The 23,951-nt window shown below is 39.5% G+C and overlaps 3 protein-coding genes across 7 annotated transcripts; 1 reads left to right on the top strand and 2 right to left on the bottom strand.

Moving 5' to 3' along the window:
* Positions 1 to 4,635, top strand: LOC139474485 (uncharacterized). Of its 3 annotated transcripts, none has more exons than XM_071257526.1 (4): positions 1 to 85; positions 641 to 792; positions 1,864 to 2,085; positions 3,091 to 4,635. In XM_071257526.1, exons 2-4 carry the CDS (start codon positions 657 to 659, stop codon positions 3,375 to 3,377), a joined length of 645 nt encoding a protein of 214 aa, XP_071113627.1. In that variant the 5' UTR covers positions 1 to 85; positions 641 to 656; the 3' UTR covers positions 3,378 to 4,635. The 3 variants fall into 3 exon arrangements, with proteins under 3 accessions (XP_071113627.1, XP_071113628.1, XP_071113626.1); XM_071257527.1 differs by having other exon boundaries at positions 1 to 134; XM_071257525.1 differs by having other exon boundaries at positions 1 to 138.
* Positions 4,636 to 8,533: 3,898 nt separating this feature from the next.
* LOC139474850 (uncharacterized) lies at positions 8,534 to 16,048 on the bottom strand. 3 transcript variants are annotated; one of them, XM_071258000.1, is made up of 5 exons: positions 15,911 to 16,020; positions 15,258 to 15,409; positions 14,116 to 14,337; positions 13,333 to 13,646; positions 8,534 to 8,594 (listed from the first exon to the last, which is right to left on the bottom strand). In XM_071258000.1, the coding sequence occupies exons 2-4, from the start codon at positions 15,391 to 15,393 to the stop codon at positions 13,360 to 13,362; spliced, it is 645 nt and encodes a 214-aa protein (XP_071114101.1). In that variant the 5' UTR covers positions 15,394 to 15,409; positions 15,911 to 16,020; the 3' UTR covers positions 8,534 to 8,594; positions 13,333 to 13,359. The 3 variants fall into 3 exon arrangements, with proteins under 3 accessions (XP_071114101.1, XP_071114100.1, XP_071114099.1); XM_071257999.1 differs by lacking the exon at positions 8,534 to 8,594 and having other exon boundaries at positions 12,130 to 13,646; positions 15,964 to 16,048; XM_071257998.1 differs by lacking the exon at positions 8,534 to 8,594 and having other exon boundaries at positions 12,130 to 13,646.
* Positions 16,049 to 20,077: 4,029 nt separating this feature from the next.
* On the bottom strand, positions 20,078 to 22,310 carry LOC139475194 (bifunctional 3'-5' exonuclease/ATP-dependent helicase WRN-like). The gene is made up of 2 exons (XM_071258448.1): positions 22,196 to 22,310; positions 20,078 to 20,871 (listed from the first exon to the last, which is right to left on the bottom strand). The coding sequence occupies exons 1-2, from the start codon at positions 22,308 to 22,310 to the stop codon at positions 20,078 to 20,080; spliced, it is 909 nt and encodes a 302-aa protein (XP_071114549.1).
* Positions 22,311 to 23,951: the final 1,641 nt, after the last annotated feature.

Below are 23,951 nucleotides of genomic sequence, written 5' to 3'. Positions count from 1 at the left end.
AGGAAACAGCATACAACAGTCTTAAATTTGGGGGTTAACAAAGGAGGCCCACTGGACAAAGTCATAGCTTAAGACGAATACGTATGTGAGTAGCAAGAGACCCACGGTGGAGTAAACGAGAACAACTACTTTGAGTTAGTGAGTTGTTTTGGTATTATTTCATTGACATTAACAACGTGGACAGTCATACTTGGCTTCACATAGTGTACTCGTGTGGTACCCGTGCCGGCGTGACGATCCCATGCCTCATCCATACTGCGGCCGACCCGTGAAGATTCCGGGGTAGAATAGGTCTTCAGCAACCCATGCTTGCCGTAAAAGGCGACTATGCTTGTCGTAAAAGGCGACTAACGGGATCGGGTGGTCAGGCTCGCTGACTTGGTTGATGCATGTCATTGATCCCATTAGCGTGGATCGATGCTCATGATATCAATCACTGGATTGTCTGGTCTAGACGCGATTATTTACAGACCGCTGTCATATAGCTGGACTATTGCTGAGTGCGGCGTTAAACAACCAATCAACCAACCTGCCTCTCTCCAGCCCCCCCCCCCCCCCCCCCCCCGCACCCCCACTATCCCCACCCTATGCTCAATACGTGTCTAATGTAAACGGAACCTGTATTTTATTTATGTTTCAGATATTGCCAAGGGAAAATGACTGACCCAGATGGTGAAAAGGTGATACAGTGGGCACGGAATATGCCTCTGCAAAACCTTATTGACAAAGTCTGTGAAACAGGTGTCAAAATCACCAAGGAACAGTTGGAACGTATCCAACAGTATGTCATTGGTAAGACAAAATTGGTTCTCAGTTGTTTTGTAATGGGTTTTGTTTGTTTGTTTGCTGTTTAACGCCGCACTCGGCACTCGGCAATATTCCAGCTATATGGCGGCGGTCTGTAAATAATCGAGTCTGGACCATACAATTCAGTGATTGACATCATGAGCATCGATCCACACAACTGGGATACGATGACATGCATCAACCAAGTCACCGAGCCTGACCACCCGATCCTGTTAGTCGCCTCTTACGACAAGCATAACCACATTTTACGGATCTTCACGGGTATAATATGTTTTTCTTCTTCCGTAATTTCTATTTTACAACATTCTAAGCACCATTAAATTTTTCAAGCATTTGCCCCTGCATACCTCATGTTTGTGTGATCATTTTCAGTTAACTTATTAAGTCCAGTCCAGTTTCTACCCTTGCCCAACGTGGATCGATGCTCATGCTGTCAATCACTGGATTCTCTGGCCCAGAATCGATTATTGATAATATATAATATTGCTGAGTGCGACGTTAAACAACAAACAAACAAACAACCAAAATATGATATTACGGGAATATTGTACAACTGTCTTTTAAAACGATAACAGAACGAACACAATGCCACATCGAGGGCATTTTAGCTAGCAAACGTTTGCCACGATTGAACTGTGGCTTTTACCTGAGATCGAAAATGTCTATATTTTTTAGATTATTTAGGGTAATATTTTTTTAAAAAAACACACATTTGAATAATATTACCCCTTTGAATAGAAGGGGGCACGGGGGTACGTCTAAGGCGCCGCAATTCGCTGTGCAGAGTTGCGTCCCTTGTGCACGCCAGAAACATATAATTGTGGGTACGAATCCCGGTTCGCCCCGATTATGTTTCTAGGTTTGTCAGCACCATACCCGTGCTCGTGGGTTTCGCCGAAGTGGTAAACGTCTGAGACCTAAATCACTTCGGGCTTTCCTCCCACATTAAGCTGACACGCCGTGATATAACTGGAATACTGTTAAAAGCGGCATTATAAAACCCAGCTCACACACTCACTCACTCATTGTCCAGTAACAACTTTGATGTGTTCACAGGGGATCATGGCCGTCCTGCTGATGAAGTGACCAAATATACTGAGCCCATTCATTTCTTCGCGTACCTCATGGAGAAGAAGTTCATCTCCTTCACAAACCTGGCCTTTTTTCAAGCAATCTTCAGACGAATTGGAAGACAGGATCTTTGTGATATTGTTTTAGAATTTGCCCGAGAACATTCAAATGACGCTCTGTATCTTGAAGTTCACGACATTGATCAAGGTAGATTGCCCAAGTCTCGTTCTGAACTGTATGATTGTAAAGCCGATAAAAGATGTGTTAAGACCAACGCAAAGGGGTTGCAGACATATCGAATAACACAAGGAATCCTGTAAATGTCAATACGATACATATACTGTTTTATATAGGACTTGGGCAGTCGGGTAGCCTAGTGGTTAAAGCGTTCGCTCGTCACGCCAAAGACCCGGGTTCGATTCCTGACAAGGGTACAATGTGTGATGCCCATGTCTGGTTTCCTCCGCCGTGATATTGCTGGAATATTGTTTAAAGCGGCGTAAAACCGTACTCACTCACTTATATAGGACTTAGGTCCGGAACCATGTGTGACCAGAGTTATGTATGAAGAACCTTCATCAGATTACGAGCATATAACCTACCTTAAGTATGTATGTATCTATCCGAGGTAGAATAGGACTTCAGCAACCCGTGCTGGCCGTGAAAGGCGACTAACGGGATCGGATGGTCAGGATTGGTATGTCATCGTATCCCAATTGCGTTGATCGATGCTCATAATTGTGTGTCATTTTAAGATGGGGTGTGTCAGTGTCAGTGTGTGTGTGTGTGTGTGTGTGTGTGTGTGTGTGTTTTGGTATGAATATTTATGTCGTGTTTGGGAGTGTTAAATGTTTATTTGTTTGTTTTAATATATATGTGCGTGCGTGTGTATGTATGTATGCATGCAGTTATGGATGGGTGGATTCAGTTATATATGTATGTGAATGTATTTATATGTATGCAAACATAAGTAATTATATGTCTCCAGTATATATGCTTTTGAATGTATGTGTTTAATTGAGATTTTAATTGTGTGAGTTAAAGGGATAGCGGTCAATATACAACCTATGTAGTGGTCTGTCGACATTAAGTTTTTCTTTAGATCTTTAGATTGTCCTGACCCAATTATGTCCATATTGCAGTAAATGTTAACTTGATAAATTATGCCATGTTTATGAGAGTAATACAATCCCACCGACGTGTGTGTTTCAGGAGGTATTACGCAGTTCAATGTACACGTGCGGGACACCCTCCGTGAAAGAAGAGAAGTGGAAATACTTGTTAGGAGCTTGGCTAATTGTCTTGATATTCCTCCTGAATATATCCGAGTTGTGGGCACCGAGGCAACAAACAGCTTCAAGTTAACGCTGTTCATCCCAGCCCAGTACAAGGGTAGCCTGTTGGACATGAACAAGCTCAACGGTCTCGTCAAGTACAACATTGACGAAGTGGAAGTGGATGGGAAGACTATCAAGCTTAGTCTAGAAGAGGAAAATTAGAATAAATACAGCAATATGCACTTTATGGTAAGGCCAAATTAAATGCAACCCTTCCTACATGTTTGCGGGTACATTGCACTGTTGTTCTTGTCGAGTGAAGAGGTGAACTCAAATGAACCGTCTATTTTTATTTAATAAAGTTTGGGGCAGGATGTCAGACACTGGTGATATTGTGAATGATGTTTTTTCTTCGTCTGTGTTTTCTATTTAATTTTCCGTTGCGTTTTTCATAGTACTTTCTATACAATTTCTCTAACTGTGGGAAACAGTGTAGCTTCTGGTGTGTGATCAAGTGGAGAGTGGAAGGATGCAGTGATCTATCAAATAGTTTGTTATATTTATCATTATGTGATATATATATATAGTGTAACGCCCAAAGCCTGCATTGTTATTTGTGAACAGAGCATTATTTCTTATTGTGACAAAATGGACAAATAGCATATGAACACTTAACTTTTACTCATCTCGGTCTCCTGTAGCTCCTTATGCAGTGGCCCCTCTGTCTTGCAGATATTGTCTTCCATGTTTATTGTAATAAGGATAGGAGACTTAAATAAACAATATGTCTGTCTTTTAACTGAAGGGAGACGAATGACTGGTCCTACAAAAGATCACTACCTTGGGCCTTGACATAAAATCATTTCCGAGGAATGTTAAACAGTTTTTTTGGTTTTGCCTTAATGGCCAGTCATCATTTTGGTCTTCACGGGCTCCCACTTATATTAGATGTATTATGTCACTCTATTTTATATTGGGTGTATAATGTCACTTCTATTTATATGTGTTTTTGTGCCCACAGTATTCTGTTTTTCACATAATTATGTTACTTTAGATTTGATCTGTTTTGTTAATAACTGTGTACTTGGAGCTGGAAATATATTCTTCCAAGATCTGCTCCCTGTAAACTCACTATGTGACGAAACACACAGATTTCCTCCTGCCTCCACAGCAGCTTTATTTGAAGCCATGTACTCAGTAACTCAGGTTTTATATTTTGAAGTCAAAGGTCACATTATTGTATAAATAAACATTTTTGTTGTTATCTATGCATGTGAACATATTTCGAAAAGTTAATCTCTAATCATGACAAAATAATGACGTCTTTTATGGTCCGCATTCTTTTTTCAATTTTTATTACGTACACAAAGGTTGTCAATGTTTTCATCTACCAATTACCTGCATGGTAGTTTAGTTGTGGTTGTGGATCTACCGTTTAATTCATTTTTATGCTGGTTTTTTTTTTAATCTATCATTAACTCTCAAAGAAAAAGAAAATAAAGTGTAATCAGTAAACTAATATCGCTTTTGTTTTCTATATGTATGTACATGCAGGTAGCAGAATTGAAATTGTGTCTGCGTTCTGCACTGAACGCCCTTCATAAGCATGGCAGTGTGATGATGTAGATATGATATCACATCTGTTCGTGGAGATTACACACATATACCTTACACAGAGGAACACGCCATTAGCTGACGGAGTAATCACATCACTGTGTATCTGTAGTCCCGCAACAATGTCCATTCCCAACTCATTGTGGGATAGTTAAGCCTAACGAGATAGGTATAGCGTATGTTAAAATCGGTAATGGGAACATTTAAAATGTCTGACATAGGTAGCTGAGAAGAATCGAGTAATGAAAGGACTTTGTTCTTTCAAGATTTGTAGAGTGACACTTGTGGATATCCACATGGCAACATTTACGATACGCTATGAGGGGGTTCATGTGGTGCTCTACATAATCACAGATATGCGAAATTATATCATTATTTCTTTTACAACTCGGAATACCTTGGAAGTTTCCAACGCCGCTCATTTTACATACTTCTTGCTTGGGGCCTTTATGTTTATGGGAATTTATGACTTCACGTGTGTCTTGAAGTTGTAAAATTTGTACAGTAAAGTACGGTTATAACGAACACGCTTATAACGAACTGACGGATATAACGAACCTACTTTTTTGTCCCTAACATTTGCTGTAGTTATGCTGTATATAGGCTTATAACGAACTACGGTTATAGCGAACTAAAATTAGTGGTCCCTTTGAGTTCGTTACAACCGTAGTTTATTGTAGTTGTGTTCCGTTGCCAGGCCACCGCCTGCCATATAAACCTAACGTGTGTAAGAAGCAACGCATCCGAAGATAGATTCCCAACCACCAAATGAACATAGGTTCATATACATGACACATAAGACGGCTTATAGATGAAGTAATCACACAGAGAGAGCAATTGTTTTGTATACCACGGTTATAACGAACACACTTATAACGAACTGACGGATATAACGAACTTACTTTATTGGTCCCGACTATTTGCTGTAGTTATGCTGTATACATGCTTAAAACGAACTACGGTTATAACGAACTCAAATTAGTAGTCCCTTTGAGTTCGTTATAACCGTAGTTTACTGTATACACATCTACATCTATATAACTTGTTTGATAGGCATTACTTAGAAGTTGACGGGTCACAAGGTAGACACAATTTTATTGATAACAACTTCTTTAATACTATGAAAAGCGACGTTTCGGTATTGATCCTTATACCGTGAAGATCCGGGGTAGAATAGGTCTTCAGCAACCCAGTGCTTGCCGTAAAAGGCGACTATGTTTGTCGTAAAAGGCGACTAGGTGAAGGTGGTCAGGCTCGCTGACTTGGTTGATCATCGTATCACTATTTCGTGGATCGATGCTCATGATACCAGTATCTGGATTGTCTGGCCCAGACTCGATTATTTACAGACCGCCGTCATTTTGCTGGAATATTGCTGAGTGCAGCGTAAAACAACAGACAAATAAAACAAACAAATTATTCTGCAGACCAGTCAGCTTCAGTCATAGTTAAAAGATTTGAAAGGTTCCGAAAAAGTACGTGTCCAATCCTTTAGCTACATGCATCGTAATAAACATTCGATACGACCCGTGAAGATCCGGGGTAGAATAGGTCTTCCGCAACCCATGCTTGTCGTAAGAGGCGATTAACGGGATCGGGTGGTCAGGGGTCAGGCTCGCTGACTTGGTTGATGCATGTCATCGTATCCTTATTGCGTGGATCGATGCTTATGATGTCACTTACTGGATTGTCTGGTCCAGACTCAATTATTTACAGACCGCCGTCGTTTAGCTTGAATATTGCTAAAAGCGGCGCAAAACCAAACTCACTCACTCACTCTAACAAGGAGAACTAATCAAGAACTAATCAGCTGCAAGTTGCACCATGTATTTGGGATGATTAATTCACCTCAATAGTGCACCAAATGTCGTGATGACAATATTTTAAAGATGTTACTTTGTTCTGAAATAATTACAAATACACAAGGCGATTAACAATCATGTGCGACACTAATTTGATAGCTTAATGTTTTGCCTGCATTGTCTCTGTCACGGAGACATAAATACTGATTGTGTTGGTATGATCTATTCTTATCGTATCTTTAAATACGTCACTGGGCGTTGTGATAGATTACCTGTGATCTCTTTGTATACATGCACACCTAACAATATAGATTTTTACAAGAATAATGGGTTAGGTCTACTTTCGCCCACAAAAATGGTGATGTGATGTAGTAGTTCGCCTACGCTCATTTAAATACACCCCTTTGATTGTAATGGATCAGTACCAGCACTAGCATGACACTGAATATAAAGTGCTAGTAATGTACTTGACATTGAGTAGAGGAGGGGCGGTCGGGTAGCCTAGTGGTTAAAGCGTTCGCTCGTCACACCGAAGACCCGGGTTCGATTCCCGGCATGGGCACAAAGTGTAAAGCCCATTTCACGTGTCCCCTCGCCGTGATATTGCTGGAAAATTGCTAAAAGCGGCGTTAAACCGCACTCACTCACTTGAGTAGAGGATAAGTAAGACACATTTATTATTAAGACAAAAATGAATGCAATTTTTCTAAAACAACACATAAAATGTTTATAAACTGTACTGTGAAGTAGGAGGGTGCTTTTTTCAATTACTCACTGGCAATCTTGAAGAGGGTGTAGATTAATGCTTAGTCTCTGAAAATATATAATTATATAGTACTTGAAGATGAGCCAGTACACGAGACGATCCAGTGGTATAATCCCTTGCTGCCTGACTTTCATTATCGTTTCAACGTCTACGTACAAGGGCCTTCAAAGTCGGCTCATAGCTTCCTGATTTCAATATACAGTAAAGTACGGTTATAACGAACTCAAAGGGACTACTAATTTTAGTTCATTAAAACCGTAGTTCGTTATATGCATATATACAGCATAACTACAGCAAATAGTCGTTATATCCGTAAGTTCGTTATAAGCGTGTTCGTAATAACCGTAGTTTACTGTATTATAATTCTGTATGTACAGTACAGTAATAAGATATGTAACATTTCGGTTTCGTTTTGGTCATTCTATGATAATGTAAGATTGACATATTTACGTGTAAATTGCTATATCATCTCGTTCCACCTATAGAATCAGAACATATTCTAAATAGGGGCCTAGGTGGGGTGGGGTGGGGGTCTGGATTTTGAATGGAGACTTGCTATGTTTCAGCTACATTTGATATTTGTTGCATTACAACTATGAGTCTAAATATTTTGTTACGAAACACAGCCATGTATTTTCTTGTAGCTGACAATTTCTCTTTTTTCATGTTTAAAACAGAAATTTACAAATACAATTTTCGCATGTCAAAAGAAACAAAACTATCCTGGGAAATCTCTGTAAATATGATTGCATGTCTTATGCGGCAGTATATACTGAGTTTATTTCTATTGCTTGTCAGTGGCAGCTAACTCATTGAGGCTCTCGTCAAAAGAGATGTCTAGATTGACCTCCCTTTGTTGTTGTGCTTGGAAGCTCCTTCCCAGCGCTTGACACATTGGTTACCCTCTTCTACATTCGTGACCAACTCGTGTTATTCCGGGACAAGCCGAATAGCGACTCGTGCCTCTCTCAGGGCCATTTTTGCGACCGGCTTCCGTCTTAGCGCAAACGGGCCTACTGAAACCAATTGTCAACTCGTTGCGTAATGGTCCACACACATAATGTTCTAATTCGCTTCGCTCAAACGAACATAAACTATTTACCATGTACAACATACGCATTTCAAGGGTTAGGCCTACCGCATCTGACAAGCGAGCAGGTTTATTAACAATCACAAATAAATACACTTGTCAAACTCGTAAACAGTCTTTGAAGTCGAATCCACGAATCTGTCAAAACCGCGTCCGTTTTCAGTTACCTGAAATATACAATTCCAAACTCAAATTGTGACCAAAGCAAACATCATGTAACACGTTTTGCAGTTTTTTTTCAGAAATGTTTGAAATTATCACCATGATATACTACATGGATCTTGTAAACCTGCTACTTGATGTGCCCAACTTATACCATAGCTTTCTGCAACAACAGAAAGTGATTTCTTACCTCCTTGGAGAAGAGACGTGAGATATAAATCCAACATGAACAGATTTTGCTGGGAAAACAAGGCACCTCTGGAAAATGTCAACTCCATTTTTTCCATAGATTATAAGCACTCTTGTACTTGTCGACAGTGGCAGGTGCTTTTGATTTTGACACTATTTCTGGCATTTTTCCGACTAAACTTATCAAATCCTTATGACCCAAAGAATCTTTCTCCTTCAAGATGCCCAGACCAAACATATCTGCAATATTAATATCAACTTGAATTAATTCTAATGGCCAGAATGTATCCGTTAAAATGAATCAAACATAGAAGCTTTGCTGCCACCTAGTACTGCCTTTAAGTTAAAGCATACCTGCAACAAAAGATCTGGGTTTATCACCATCAAACAGGACAGGCCAAAATGACGCAGAGGGCCACATAGGTACAACCATAGTTGCAGGAGCCTTGTTACTCAGAACGAATTTGATTGTTTTTGAAACCAGGTGTACAGGTGGTACAGCCCAGTTGTTGACTTTTTGCCACTGCTGTGCCTCGGCACCGGGAACCAAAGATCTGGAATTATATCTCACCAACTTTGTATTAATGTGATTTGCGAATCTGTCCACTGAATGTCCCTTTCGTGCATCCAGAATCCTGAAAATTGTATTTGTAACTCTCCAATCATCTGAATCTTCAAATTTGCTTAAAGCATCAGCTTTCTCATTTTCTGACCTTGGGATCCAACTGAACTTCAATACAATATTGTGCATAATAGCTGTAACGAAAATTGACATAGCTAGTTTCTGTAAATGCGTTTTAAAACTACCACATGTTGCGACATGACAAAAAGGCTTGCTGTCTGTAAACCATTTTATGGTCTTATTGCGCAGTATGTTTGAAAATGCAATCAAAGTTAATTCCACAGCTTTCATCTCTCTCCATGTTGAACTGCGCTTAGCTTGATCCAAATCCCAGCTGTATTGAAAAATGTGATCAGTATGTTGTATATAGCCAGCACAGCCCAAATCACTGGCGTCTGAAAATACTAAAGTCAATAGACCATAATGCTAACGAAGATTCCGACATTTCAGAAGGGAAACATTGTCCCTCCAAAACATAAGTTCATAAACGCGCTCAGGATTATCAAACCTAATCATTCTGTCCAATGATACTGACCTCTGAATTTCTTTGTGCATCTGTCTAGTCAATAGCCTGCAGAGACAATGCAGGCAAAACATTAAGCTATCAAATTAGTGTCGCACATGATTGTTTATCGCCTTGTGTATTTGTAATTATTTCAGAACAAAGTAACATCTTTAAAATATTGTCATCACGACATTTGATGCACTATTGAGGTGAATTAATCATCCCAAATACATGGTGCAACTTGCAGCTGATTAGTTCTTGATTAGTTCTCCTTGTTAGAGTGAGTGAGTGAGTTTGGTTTTGCGCCGCTTTTAGCAATATTCAAGCTAAACGACGGCGGTCTGTAAATAATTGAGTCTGGACCAGACAATCCAGTAAGTGACATCATAAGCATCGATCCACGCAATAAGGATACGATGACATGCATCAACCAAGTCAGCGAGCCTGACCCCTGACCACCCGATCCCGTTAATCGCCTCTTACGACAAGCGTGGGTTGCGGAAGACCTATTCTACCCCGGATCTTCACGGGTCGTATTGAATGTTTATTACGATGCATGTAGCTAAAGGATTGGACACGTACTTTTTCGGAACCTTTCAAATCTTTTAACTATGACTGAAGCTGACTGGTCTGCAGAATAATTTGTTTGTTTTATTTGTCTGTTGTTTTACGCTGCACTCAGCAATATTCCAGCAAAATGACGGCGGTCTGTAAATAATCGAGTCTGGGCCAGACAATACAGATACTGGTATCATGAGCATCGATCCACGAAATAGTGATACGATGATCAACCAAGTCAGCGAGCCTGACCACCTTCACCTAGTCGCCTTTTACGACAAACATAGTCGCCTTTTACGGCAAGCACTGGGTTGCTGAAGACCTATTCTACCCCAGATCTTCACGGTATAAGGATCAATACCGAAACGTCGCTTTTCACAGTATTAAAGAAGTTGTTATCAATAAAATTGTGACTATCTTGTGACCCGTCAACTTCTAAATAATGCCTATCAAACAAGTTATATAGATGTAGATGTGTATACAGTAAACTACGGTTATAACGAACTCAAAGGGACTACTAATTTGAGTTCGTTATAACCGTAGTTCGTTTTAAGCATGTATACAGCATAACTACAGCGAATAGTCGGGACCAAAAAAGTAAGTTCGTTATATCCGTCAGTTCATTATAAGTGTGTTCGTTATAACCGTGGTATACAAAACAATTGCTCTCTCTGTGTGATTACTTCATCTATAAGCCGTCTTATGTGTCATGTATATAAACCTATGTTCATTTGGTGGTTGGGAATCTATCTTCGGATGCGTTGCTTCTTACACACGTTAGGTTTATATGGCAGGCGGTGGCCTGGCAACGGAACACAACTACAATAAACTACGGTTGTAACGAACTCAAAGGGACCACTAATTTTAGTTCGCTATAACCGTAGTTCGTTATAAGCCTATATACAGCATAACTACAGCAAATGTTAGGGACAAAAAAGTAGGTTCGTTATATCCGTCAGTTCGTTATAAGCGTGTTCGTTATAACCGTACTTTACTGTACCAATTTTACAACTTCAAGACACACGTGGAGTCATAAATTCCCATAAACATAAAGGCCCCAAGCAAAAAGTACGTAAAATGAGCGGCGTTGGAAACTTCCAAGGTATTCCGAGTTGTAAAAGAAATAATGATATAATTTCGCATATCTGTGATTATGTATAGCACCACATGAACCCCCTCATAGCGTATCGTAAATGTTGCCATGTGGATATCCACAAGTGTCACTCTACAAATCTTGAAAGAACAAAGTCCTTTCATTACTCGATTCTTCTCAGCTACCTATGTCAAACATTTTAAATGTTCCCATTACCGATTTTAACATACGCTATACCTATCTCGTTAGGCTTAACTATCCCACAATGAGTTGGGAATGGACATTGTTGCGGGACTACAGATACACAGTGATGTGATTACTCCGTCAGCTAATGGCGTGTTCCTCTGTGTAAGGTATATGTGTGTAATCGCCACAAACAGATGTGATATCATATCTACATCATCACACTGCCATGCTTATGAAGGGCGTTCAGTGCAGAACGCAGACACAATTTCAATTCTGCTACCTGCATGTACATACATATAGAAAACAAAAGCGATATTATTTTACTGATTACACTTTATTTTCTTTTTCTTTGAGAGTTAATGATAGATTTTTAAAAAAACAGCATAAAAATGAATTAAACGGTAGATCCACAACCACAACTAAACTACCATGCAGGTAATTGGTAGATGAAAACATTGACAACCTTTGTGTACGTAATAAAAATTGAAAAAAGAATGCGGACCATAAAAGACGTCATTATTTTGTCATGATTAGAGATTAACTTTTCGAAATATGTTCACATGCATAGATAACAACAAAAATGTTTATTTATACAATAATGTGACCTTTGACTTCAAAATATAAAACCTGAGTTACTGAGTACATGGCTTCAAATAAAGCTGCTGAGGAGGCAGGAGGAATCTGTGTGTTTCGTCACATAGTGAGTTTACAGGGAGCAGATCTCGGAAGAATATATTTCCAGCTCCAAGTACACAGTTATTAACAAAACAGATCAAATCTAAAGTAACATAATTATGTGAAAAACAGAATACTGTGGGCACAAAAACACATATAAATAGAAGTGACATTATACACCCAATATAAAATAGAGTGACATAATACATCTAATATAAGTGGGAGCCAGTGAAGACCAAAATGATGACTGGCCATTAAGGCAAAACCAACAAAACTGTTTAACATTCCTCGGAAATGATTTTATGTCAAGGCCCAAGGTAGTGATCTTTTGTAGGACCAGTCATTCGTCTCCCTTTAGTTAAAAGACAGACATATTGTTTATTTAAGTCTCCTATCCTTATTACAATAAACATGGAAGACAATATCTGCAAAACAGAGGGGCAACTCCATAAGGAGCTACAAGAGACCGAGATGATTAAAAGTTAAGTGTTCATATGCTATGAGTCCATTTTGTCACAATAAGAAATAATGCTCTGTTCACAAATAACAATGCAGGTTTTGGGCGTTACACTATATATATATCACCTAATGATAAATATAACAAACTATTTGATAGATCACTGCATCCTTCCACTCCCCACCTGATCACACACCAGAAGCTACACTGTTTCCCACAGTTAAAGAAATTGTATAGAAAGTACTATGAAAAACGCAACGGAAAATTAAATAGAAAACACAGACGAAGAAGTCCATTCTAAAATATGATTCACAATATCACCAGTGTCTGACATCCAGCCCCAAACCTTATTAAATAAAAATAGACGGTTCATTTGAGTTCACCTCTTCACTCGACAAGAACAACAGTGCAATGTACCCGCAAACATGTAGGAAGGCTTGAATTTAGTTTGGCCTTACCATAAAGGGCATATTGCTGTATTTATTCTACTTTTCCTCTTCTAGGCTAAGCTTGATAGTCTTCCCGTCCACTTCCACTTCGTCAATGTTGTACTTGATGAGGCCGATGAGCTTGTTCATGTCCAACAGGCTACCCTTGTACTGGGCTGGGATGAACAGCGTTAACTTGAAGCTGTTTGTTGCCTCGGTGCCCACAACTCGGATATATTCAGGAGGAACATCAAGACAATTGGCCAAGCTCCTAACAAGTATTTCCACTTCTCTTCTTTCACGGAGGGTGTCCCGCACGTGTACATTGAACTGCGTATTACCTCCTGAAACACACATGTCGGTGGGATTGTATTACTCTCATAAACATGGCATAATTTATCAAGTTAACATCTACTGCAATATGGACATAATTGGGTCAGGACAATCTAAAGATCTAAAGAAAAACTAAATGTCGACAGACCACTACATAGGGTGTATATTGACTGCTATCCCTTTAACTCACACAATTAAATTCTACACATACATTCAAAAGCATATATACTGGAGACATATAATTACTTATGTTTGCATACATATAAATACATTCACATACATATATAACTGAATCCACCCATCCATAACTGCATGCATACATACATACACACGCACGCACATATATATTAAAACAAACAAATAAACATTTAACATTCCTCCAGTTATTCGATATGTCTGCAACCCCTTTGCGTTGGTCTTAACACATCTTTTTATCGGCTTTACAATCATACAGTTCAGAACGAGACTTGGGCAATCTACCTTGATCAGTGTTGTGAACTTCAAGATACAGAGGGTCATTTGAATGTTCTCGGGCAAATTCTAAAACAATATCACAAAGATCCTGTCTTCCAATTCGCCTGAAGATTGCTTGAAAAAAAGCCAGGTTTGTGAAGGAGATGAACTTCTTCTCCATGAGGTACGCGAAGAAATGAATGGGCTCAGTATATTTGGTCACTTCATCAGCAGGACGGCCATGATCCCCTGTGAATACATCAAAGTTGTTACTGGACAATGAGTGAGTGAGTGTGTGAGCTGGGTTTTTTAACGCCGCTTGATTCAGGTCTCAGACGTTTACCACTTCGGCGAAATCCACGAGCACGGGTATGGTGCTGACAAACCTAGAATCATATCGAGGCGAACCGGGATTCGCACCCACAATCATAGGTTTCTGGCGTGCACAAGGGACGCAACTCTGCACAGCGAATTGCGGCGCCTTAGACGTGCCCCCTTCTTTTCAATGAGATATTATTCAAATGTGTGTTTTTAAAAAATATATTACCCTAAATAATCTAAAAAATATAGACATTTTCGATCTCAGGTAAAAGCCACAGTTAAATCGTGGCAAACGTTTGCTAGCTAAAATGCCCTCGATGTGGCATTGTGTTCGTTCTGTTATCGTTTTACAAGACAGTTGTACAATATTCCCGTAATATCATATTTTGGTTGTTTGTTTGTTTGTTGTTTAACGTCGCACTCAGCAATATTATATATTATTAATAATCGATTCTGGGCCAGAGAATCCAGTGATTAACTGAAGATGATCACACAAACATGAGGTATGCAGGGGCAAATGCTTGAAAAATTTAATGGTGCTTTAGAATGTTTTAAAATAGAAATTACGGAAGAAGAAAAACATATTATACCCGTGAAGATCCGTAAAATGTGGTTATGCTTGTCGTAAGAGGCGACTAACGGGATCGGGTGGTCAGGCTCGGTGACTTGGTTGATGCATGTCATCGTATCCCAGTTGTGTGGATCGATGCTTATGATGTCAGTCACTGAATTGTATGGTCCAGACTCGATTATTTACAGACCGCCGCCATATAGCCGAGTGCGGCGTTAAACAGCAAACAAACAAACAAAACCCATTACAAAACAATTGAGAACCAATTTTGTCTTACCAATGACATACTGTTGGATACGTTCCAACTGTTCCTTGGTGATTTTGGCACCTGTTTCACAGACTTTGTCAATAAGGTTTTGCAGAGGCATATTCCGTGCCCACTGTATCACCTTTTCACCATCTGGGTCGGTCATTTTCTCTTGGCAATATCTGAAAAATAAATAAAATACAGGTTCCGTTTACATTAGACACATATTGAGCATAGGATGGGGATTGTGGGGGTGGGGGATTGTGGGGGTTGGAGAGAGGCAGGTTGGTTGGTTGGTTGGTTGGTTGTTTAACGCCGCATTCAGCAATAGTCCAGCTATATGACAGCGGTCTATAAATAATCGAGTCTGGACCAGACAATCCAGTGATTGATATCATGAGCATCGATCCACGCTATTTGGATCAATGACATGCATCAACCAAGTCAGCGAGCCTGACCACCCGATCCCGTTAGTCGCCTTTTACGACAAGCATAGTCGCCTTTTACGGCAAGCATGGGTTGCTGAAGACCTATTCTACCCCGGAATCTTCACGGGTCGGCCGCAGTATGGATGAGGCATGGGATCGTCACGCCGGCACGGGTACCACACGAGTACACTATGTGAAGCCAAGTATGACTGTCCACGTTGTTAATGTCAATGAAATAATACCAAAACAACTCACTAACTCAAAGTAGTTATTCTCGTTTACTCCACCGTGGGTCTCTTGCTACTCACATACGTATTCGTCTTAAGCTATGACTTTGTCCAGTGGGCCTCCTTTGTCAACCCCCAAATTAAAGACTGTTGTATGCTGTTTCCTTTATTGTAGCGACGGTAATCAATAAGGCCGGTGTTATGTGACGACACTATTTATGCTAAACCGCATACAGATATAAAGCTGACGCTACCCGTACTTTGTACTGCTATATCTGTATTTGTCAGCACTTGCTGACGTAAGCGATCATCCAATGTAAATGATTACCTATATGTAATGGATATTTTTGTAATGGATATTTTTCGTGTAGGCATGATGTTTTGTGTTTTTGCAGTATGCGGTTGTAGACCCATTATCAATTACATCAGTATTATTGGAAAGGATTTCGATTCGGTTTCCCGACCAGAATTTGCCATATAGAACTATGTCTGGACCTGCGGGCTTGTTCACATGCACTGGAAAAAGTCCAAATTAAAAACTCTCAACATGATTTTTTTCTAATCTCCAATAATCTCCCATAATATGATTGGAACCCCAAAGATGCAAATGTTTTGTTACCCGAAATTATGTATTGACTACTTCTTATTTGGATTTGCTGGTGTCTGCACCCCTTGTGTGTGACCTGCTGTCTGGGCTGAGCGTTAAGCAGCAGCGAGGGGACAGGAGGCACGCCAATGCCCAAATCCGCCACACTGTTGGTGCAGTACGTTTGAATTGGGGACGAAAGGCCTGGGTTTGCAGGGAGGGAGGGACCTGAGAAGGCATGTCGTTATTAGGGTTGGAGAATGTAGCAGAAGGAGCATTGTGAAAACTTTTGTCTCGAGGCCTGTAAGGGGCTGCTCGACGCTTACGGAGTGCCTTACTCTCTGCCTTCTCGAATTGACGTTCTTCATCTGAACCAGAAGCAATGTCGTCTCACTCCAACTCCGCAACTACGGCCCAACCTGACAGGGATCTGTCGGCTTACCTGATATGTTTGTTTAGCTTGTGTATCTCTGAAGCAAGACTTTCAAGGGAATTTGAACATTCAGAATACTTCTTATGTTTGATATATCTGAAGGCTGTATCTATTTTCTCCAAAAGACCGCAATTGAATTTAAATGCAACTGATTTCCTTTAATTTGAAAAATGATATTTCAGAATCTTTGCGAGCTCTTTTTAAGGCAGAAAGCGATCTGTGTTCTGACTCTCAATTATATCACGTTTGAATGTTTTTAGTTTGCAATCCATATATTCTTTGAACAATTGAAAAGTTTCATAACCTTCAACGGAATCCCTTGGTCTGTCAGGCTGAATTTCATCGGCAGCTTCGAGGTGAGATGAGGGAGAAGTTGTCTGTTGCTCCATTTGATAGCCAATTGAAAATATGCTCGCCTGTGTAATGCGAAGACCTCGATTGGTTCAACACAGTCAGTGAACACTACACGTCACCTTCCTCACGGGACTGTGCAATGTACCTGGCTGCGGCAGGCAAACTCTTACTGTATTTAAGCCATAATAAATTAATTTACACCATATATTATATATATTTCAGATGCAATTTAAAGCACATCGGGACGTGCGGAATTATACAGTATGATCGAACACATTTAACTGTATCTTGGGTATATTTGTAGATGCAAGGCATACATATGTAAAATCAAAAATTATTTCTGAGGGATTCTTTGACGAAAAACTTGAAATCATACGCATATTCTGATTGGTTTGTCGTATTTTTGCACAGAACATTCATCTATAGGGGGACGAGTCTTCTTGCAGGTTACGGAAAGGCCCGAGTGGTGACAAATGCCCCTTTTACAGAGCTCCGCGAACGGCCTATTGTTATGAGACGTTTGCTGACTGTAGTTGATTCACTTCCGGGACAAATTACATTAATCGACTAGTTTCAAGAGGTGACTGTTTCTGGAAGGTTGCTGTATAAGGGCAAGACTAGAGCGACTCGAGGCATTCTACAACTTCACTTGCGTCTTATCTTCATGTTCAGAAGATTTCATTACACAGGATATTCCTGACCACTTTGTGTAGTGATGCAATAATCTAATTGCAAGTTACTGTATATGGGTCTACTGTGTACATACTGCATACAACACGTGACTTGAACTGATGGGTCCCCATGGAACTTAAAATAAGGGGATCTTTATAGTATCTAATTTAAAAAAACATACACTCTCCAAAAAAGAAACGCACAGGTAGTATGTAGTTCATTGAACCTGTCTACACAAAAGATCCGGCATATAAATTGGATATATATATTATTGGAAACTGTTGGTGGCCTGATATTCGACAAACGGTCCGTCAAAACGCAGCCGTTGTCGATTTGCAATGTCTTAAACGGCATTGTTTTCACACTTGTTAACAAATGTCATGGAGGAAAACAGAAAAGCAAAATGCACGTGCAAGTTATGTCATTCGCAACTCGTGGTAGTGGCTATAAAAAATCAAGCCAAAAATTTGACATTCAATTCGAAAATGCCGATCGGAACATCGCCATAGGAAGTATCCAAAGAGGGGAATAGCAGTTTTCTGTTGCACACCACTTAAACGTCCACAACAGCACCATTTGCCGCCTTTGTGGCTGATACACACAGTTCAATTCAACTGCAGACCGTCCGAGAACCGGCCGACCATGAGTTACCACCCCTACACAGGATCGCTGCATTCGACTGTTCAACCTACGTCATCGCAATGCCACAGCTACGGAAACTGCAGGACGCATCCCTGATTTGAGGAGGATATCGGACCAGAAGACCAGTTATCGTCCCTGTTTTGCAACAGATCCATCGACAACGACGCTTGCGTTGGTGCCATACCTTACAGCAATCTCAATAAAATCATACCTTAGTTCTCTATGAGTATATGTATTTATTGTAGTTTACAGTGGCCTAAACATTTTGTGGAAAATTTACACATTGTTTAAAACAGAAGTTTCCCTATACTCAAGATACCTACCACGCTAATGTCTTACAGAGTAAGGGTGTGGTGATTCCATTCTGCAACTTTATACTCTAGTCTGAAGCCAGAGTCCAGTAAAATTCTGTTCGGTCTAGTTATCTCAGCTAATAATCGTCCATGATAACATTAAAATCTAATGAAAATGATGTTAAGAGACATGTCCAGGCTAGTAGGTGTGTTGCGTGTCAGTGGCTAAGATACTATTATTTCTTATCAATGAAAATGAACATAACCAGCTCTTATTACGCAAAACATGTATTGCATTCAATGCATTGATATGTTATGTTTCTATTGTGTATCCAAAGAAAACGATTCATGTGTGAACTTTAACAAAAAAAACCTGTTGTTTCAGTTACCTATTGGCTGAATAGGTAGAAAAAAACACTTCCGATATCAGTGATCGTGGATTATTGTCACAACTCCTGTGCTCCTTCAAATTATGTAGACTGATGTTAACGTAACAGGTTATGTTGTTCCATCCATATGTAACAAGTTTCCTGTTGTCACTTGAGAATAATATACACCCTTACTAGTACAACATTAAATGAAAGTAAGTGAATGTTCATGTGTTAAATTTCTTTATGTCACTTGGCATGATACATAGAAGTTTTGTTATTTTTTAATCAGAATCAGATAAAACTGTTATTTGCTATCTAATCTGAAAATATAAATGCCAAATAATTAATACAAATACATAGTATGTTTTCACGCCACTTTTAGCAATATTGCAGCAATATCACCGCGGGGAACACCAGAAATTGGCTTGACACATTGTACCCATGTGTGTAATCGAACCCGGGTCTTTGGTGTCATGAGCCATCGCTTAAACCACTGAACTACCCTACCATCCCACAAAATAGGACTGACTGGTCAAGACTTGATTAATTACAGACTGCCGTCATAAAGCTGGAATATTGCTGAGTGCGGCGTTAAACAACAAACAAACCAAGCAACAAAATAGACATATTCTTAATTGTTAACGAGTCCTGATCTCCTACTGCTAAAGCCCATTTCTGATGTCCCCCTGTCGTGATATTGCTGGAATACTGCTAAAAGCAGCATAAAAAACATTTCTCATTCCTCACGCGGACTGCTAAAAGTGTTTAGATTGCCAAAGACAGGAGGAGTGCAACAGTCAGATCTGATTTTAATCGTGGCAATAAGACACACATACAGATGCAGTTACAAATCAATGTCAAAACTATCATCAAAGTCTGAAATGCATTGGTAATCGAAGGTGACGTCACTGTCTGCACTGTCATTTGCGTCCTCACAACCATCTATTGAATAAAACATGTCTTCAATCGGCAGAGAACTGCACACACCACAAGCACAATGTGTTGCACAAGCATCACAACATGCATGGACTCGAGTAGTTTCCTTCAGTTTCTCCCTGTCTTCAGGGTTTAAGAAGGATGACATGATGGCTTCTTTTCTGCACCCTGTACACATAGTAATTTCTTTAACTTCCTTCCCAACACTTCGTAAATGGTAAGAATTGTACAATAGTAGGGCTGCAGAAGGTTTTCTATCTCTTCCAACCCGCCCGATTTCCTGGAGTAGGTCAACAAGTGTGTCGGATAGGCCAAACACTACTACACTGTAAAATGAAACAATGTCAATACCCATTCCAAGTGCACTTGTGGCAATCACCAATCGGAGGGTACCTGTTGGACTTCTTAGGCCTTCCATGATCTTATCCTTCTGCACAGAGGGAGTAAGTGAATGGTACATGTCAACCAACTCTATACATTCAGGTATTTCGGTGGTGATGTATTGAAATAAACATGCGGTATCTTTGATTGTCCTGCAGTAAATAATTGTCCTGGGGAAAGCTTTCTGTTTAGTATTCAATCCATCCACAAGCCAGCATATTGCAATTTCAATAGAAGAATGGACCTTTGATACGACAAATTTAATGTTTGGCTTGTTAGGGCTTACTGAAATTTCAACTGTATCTGCTTTCAAATTCAAAACTTTTTTTCACTCTTTTCCTGATTTTAAGAGTGCATGTGACACTTAAGGCCCAATGTAGGAAAACCATTTTCTGAAGGCTTTCTTCCCAGAATCATCAGTATCTTCTCCCCTGAAAATGAAAATGTTAAAAAATTAAAATGAAATTTTCTTTTAAATATATATCCACAGTGAATGGTCATAAACCATGATGAAATGGAAATCTGCTTATAATGGCCCTCAGGATATTACACTGTATTATTAATTTATATTGATGAAAACCTGTCTGTCAATGACAGAAATTATTGTTGATGCATTACACTAATTTCGCCCTACATGTGAACCTAGCATGTGGCTATTGTGTGAAATTCATCCACTACAATAGATGAAATATTTAACTTTTGTATGGCCGATCTCCACTCCGGATCACCAATTAAGGCTTCTGGAGAGGCATAGATGATATCAATTTCTCCATTCCTAATACGTTGGTCACTCTCAGCAGTATTATCCCTTATGCCAATGTATGCAGTGTATGCTGTCTGAAAAAAATCACCAGTTATTAGTAATAGTAGATCCAGACATTATTTTAATCACAATGCGAACTGTTATTTATTTGAATTAACATTTATTTGTAAGTACAAACCTTTATAGGCCGCTGTAATATCATCGATATTTGTCAGTTTTTCCACTTGATCTTGCATCAGAGAAACCAGCAGTGAACAAACAAGGAGCTTCTCGTCAAAATGATCATCTATCTCGCGCTTCAATGGGATAAACATCTGAAACGGAAGAGACTTTCCATATCCCGTGGGAAGTTATGCCATGCAATCTCGGCCATCTATAAGACACTCCAGAATTTTCTTTTGTTCGGTTTTCAGATTTGGAATTGAGAACTTTGTCAAAATGGTTTCCAAAGCGTTATCTGGCATGGAAGTCGCCATTTTGAAACCAGTACCATAAAACTAGAGAGAGCTGCTTCCTGATTGCCTAATTTCGACTTCCTGTTGGACATTTGATTGGTCGAATTTCGCGAAAGGTCGTTCTGACATGACCCGTAGGGGGATGTCTTCAGATGTTTGTTTAGCGGTAGCGAGAACTAAGGTCTGATTTTAATGAGATTGTACCTTAGAGCCTTGGAATTTGAGAAACTTGAGAGGAGTGTGGTTTAGCGATAAAATACGATTTCTTCTTCACCGGCGAGATGGAACTGAATACACTTATGCCCCTACAGCGTCAAAGATGTAGTTTGACGAGAAAACAGATGCAGAACACACAGGAACACAGGTTTCTCCTGATTGCGGCAAGACGTCATCACTTCGCCACCACATGCATTCGCATCCCACTGACCGGGCATCACAGCGGGCAGGTGATTGGTCTGCAGATCACGTCCATTGGACAGACCAGGGCCAGGTCGCAAGCTCCGACGTTCATGCAGTTTGGCCCTCACTCTATGAAGGTTCATACTCCAATGAATTCACACAAAGTAAAAGTCAATTCTTTATTGTAAATATTCCTGTTGATATACTAGTTGATTAGTGTCAGATTTTATCAAATGTGTGAGGGAAATATCAACTTCTGGCCTCACCAACTGCCAGGGAAGAGAAGACAAAAGTCGGTAACGAGAGATAATATGCAGATCTAAATTTGCAGCATTAATATGAGATTTTAGCCGAATTCTAAGTGGAGGAACCAGCTTTGGTTTCTTCTGATACAGTTCTTTATGGCGGGGATTAAAAACGGAGTCATAAGGTATTGGAAGGTAATTTAGTAATATATTGGAGAGACAATTTAGTACGACGTTGTTTTAAAGAGGGTTCATCAGCCTCGACATAGAGGTTGTAAACTGGAGAAATTTGAAAAGCTCCAAGACAAAGTCTTTATCCTTGATGGTGGATTGAATCCATTTTTAAAAAAATTACTCTTGCAAGCTCCAGCATACACAATGGAGCCATAGTACAGTTAGAGCTCATTAGAGATCTGTATAAGTGAAGGAGAGTTGTCTGATCCCTCCCCACTTTGCATTTGAGATAACTTTTAAGACCTCTAGGGCCTTCAGGCATTTTGTCTTTAAATTTTTAATATGTGGCAAAATAGTTAAATGATGGTCGAAAGTTAATCCTAAAGATTTGTCTTCTTTTACAATCTTGACTGGAGTGCCATCTAAAAAGAATTCTGGGTCTTTAAGGGTTGATATTTCCAACAGAAATGTATACAATTGGTCTTGGTCTGTGAAAACACGACATCTCAAGAAACCATTTTTGAATTTAATCAAGACACAAATGTAATTGGCGTTCAATAGTACACATATTTTTACCACGACATGAGATATCATCCAATGAGCCATCAATTGGGTCGTTTAATACTTTTGATAGACTATTTATTTTTATACTGAACAATGTGACAGACAAAATACTGCCCTGTGGAACACCCGGATCCTGATTATAATGATCATGTTGATCCAACACGAACTTGACATTGTCTGTCCATTATAAACTGCGATATAAAAGGAGACAAACGGCCTCTAAAACCAAAGTCATGTATAATACCATGTTTCCATGTTGTATCATAAGATTTTTCAAAATAGAGAAAGATAGATACAGCATGCTGGTTATTTACAATGGAATTGTTAATGAGTGATAGGTCAATAGTACTTCCAATTTTTGCGGAAGCCGCATTGAATATTGGTAATAAGATCATTTGTTTCTAAAAACCATGGTGTTACAAATGCAGCAAGGTCGAAACGAAATAGGTCCCGGCCAGGTTTTGGTATAGTGATAACAATGTCTTTGTGCAAAGAAGGAGGAAAGTGTCCAGTTGTCCAAATATTATCAAAAAATATTTAGAATATTTTCAATACATGTAATCTGCATGTATACACTTATGAACGTCAATTTTGCGGTCATGTGACCGACCTCTCGTCCAATGGAAAAGCCGTATATCGTGTAAACTTCAAATTAAAATATTATTACGAATTGTACTGACGAAAATCAAATTTATCTGTATTTTTCAGGTATGTTTCTTGAAAGCTAAAAGCTGATGGTTTAAAATCTTATGATAATAACTGTAGATCATTAAAATTGTTCCCAAGTCCTCTGCAATTCCA

This window comes from Haliotis cracherodii, unplaced genomic scaffold (assembly GCF_022045235.1).
Source record: "Haliotis cracherodii isolate W230 unplaced genomic scaffold, xgHalCrac1.p SCAF_3, whole genome shotgun sequence".
In the NCBI taxonomy this organism is placed as follows: Eukaryota; Metazoa; Mollusca; class Gastropoda; order Lepetellida; family Haliotidae; genus Haliotis; species Haliotis cracherodii.
This window is presented reverse-complemented; position numbering and strand designations above follow the sequence as displayed.

What these genes read in the sequence shown, in the direction of transcription:
- LOC139475194 (XM_071258448.1), bottom strand. Translation starts at nt 22,310, where the DNA reads ATGAACCTTCATAGAGTGAGGGCCAAACTGCATGAACGTCGGAGCTTG. An exon ending in CCTGCCCGCTGTGATGCCCG is followed by an intron (nt 20,872 to 22,195) that starts GTCAGTGGGATG and finishes AGTGAAAAAAAG; the next exon opens with TTTTGAATTTGAAAGCAGAT.
- LOC139474850 (XM_071257999.1), bottom strand. Translation starts at nt 15,393, where the DNA reads ATGACCGACCCAGATGGTGAAAAGGTGATACAGTGGGCACGGAATATG. An exon ending in TATCCAACAGTATGTCATTG is followed by an intron (nt 14,338 to 15,257) that starts GTAAGACAAAAT and finishes ATGTATTCACAG; the next exon opens with GGGATCATGGCCGTCCTGCT. An exon ending in AGTTCACAACACTGATCAAG is followed by an intron (nt 13,647 to 14,115) that starts GTAGATTGCCCA and finishes TGTGTGTTTCAG; the next exon opens with GAGGTAATACGCAGTTCAAT.
- LOC139474485 (XM_071257526.1), top strand. Translation starts at nt 657, where the DNA reads ATGACTGACCCAGATGGTGAAAAGGTGATACAGTGGGCACGGAATATG. An exon ending in TATCCAACAGTATGTCATTG is followed by an intron (nt 793 to 1,863) that starts GTAAGACAAAAT and finishes ATGTGTTCACAG; the next exon opens with GGGATCATGGCCGTCCTGCT. An exon ending in AGTTCACGACATTGATCAAG is followed by an intron (nt 2,086 to 3,090) that starts GTAGATTGCCCA and finishes TGTGTGTTTCAG; the next exon opens with GAGGTATTACGCAGTTCAAT.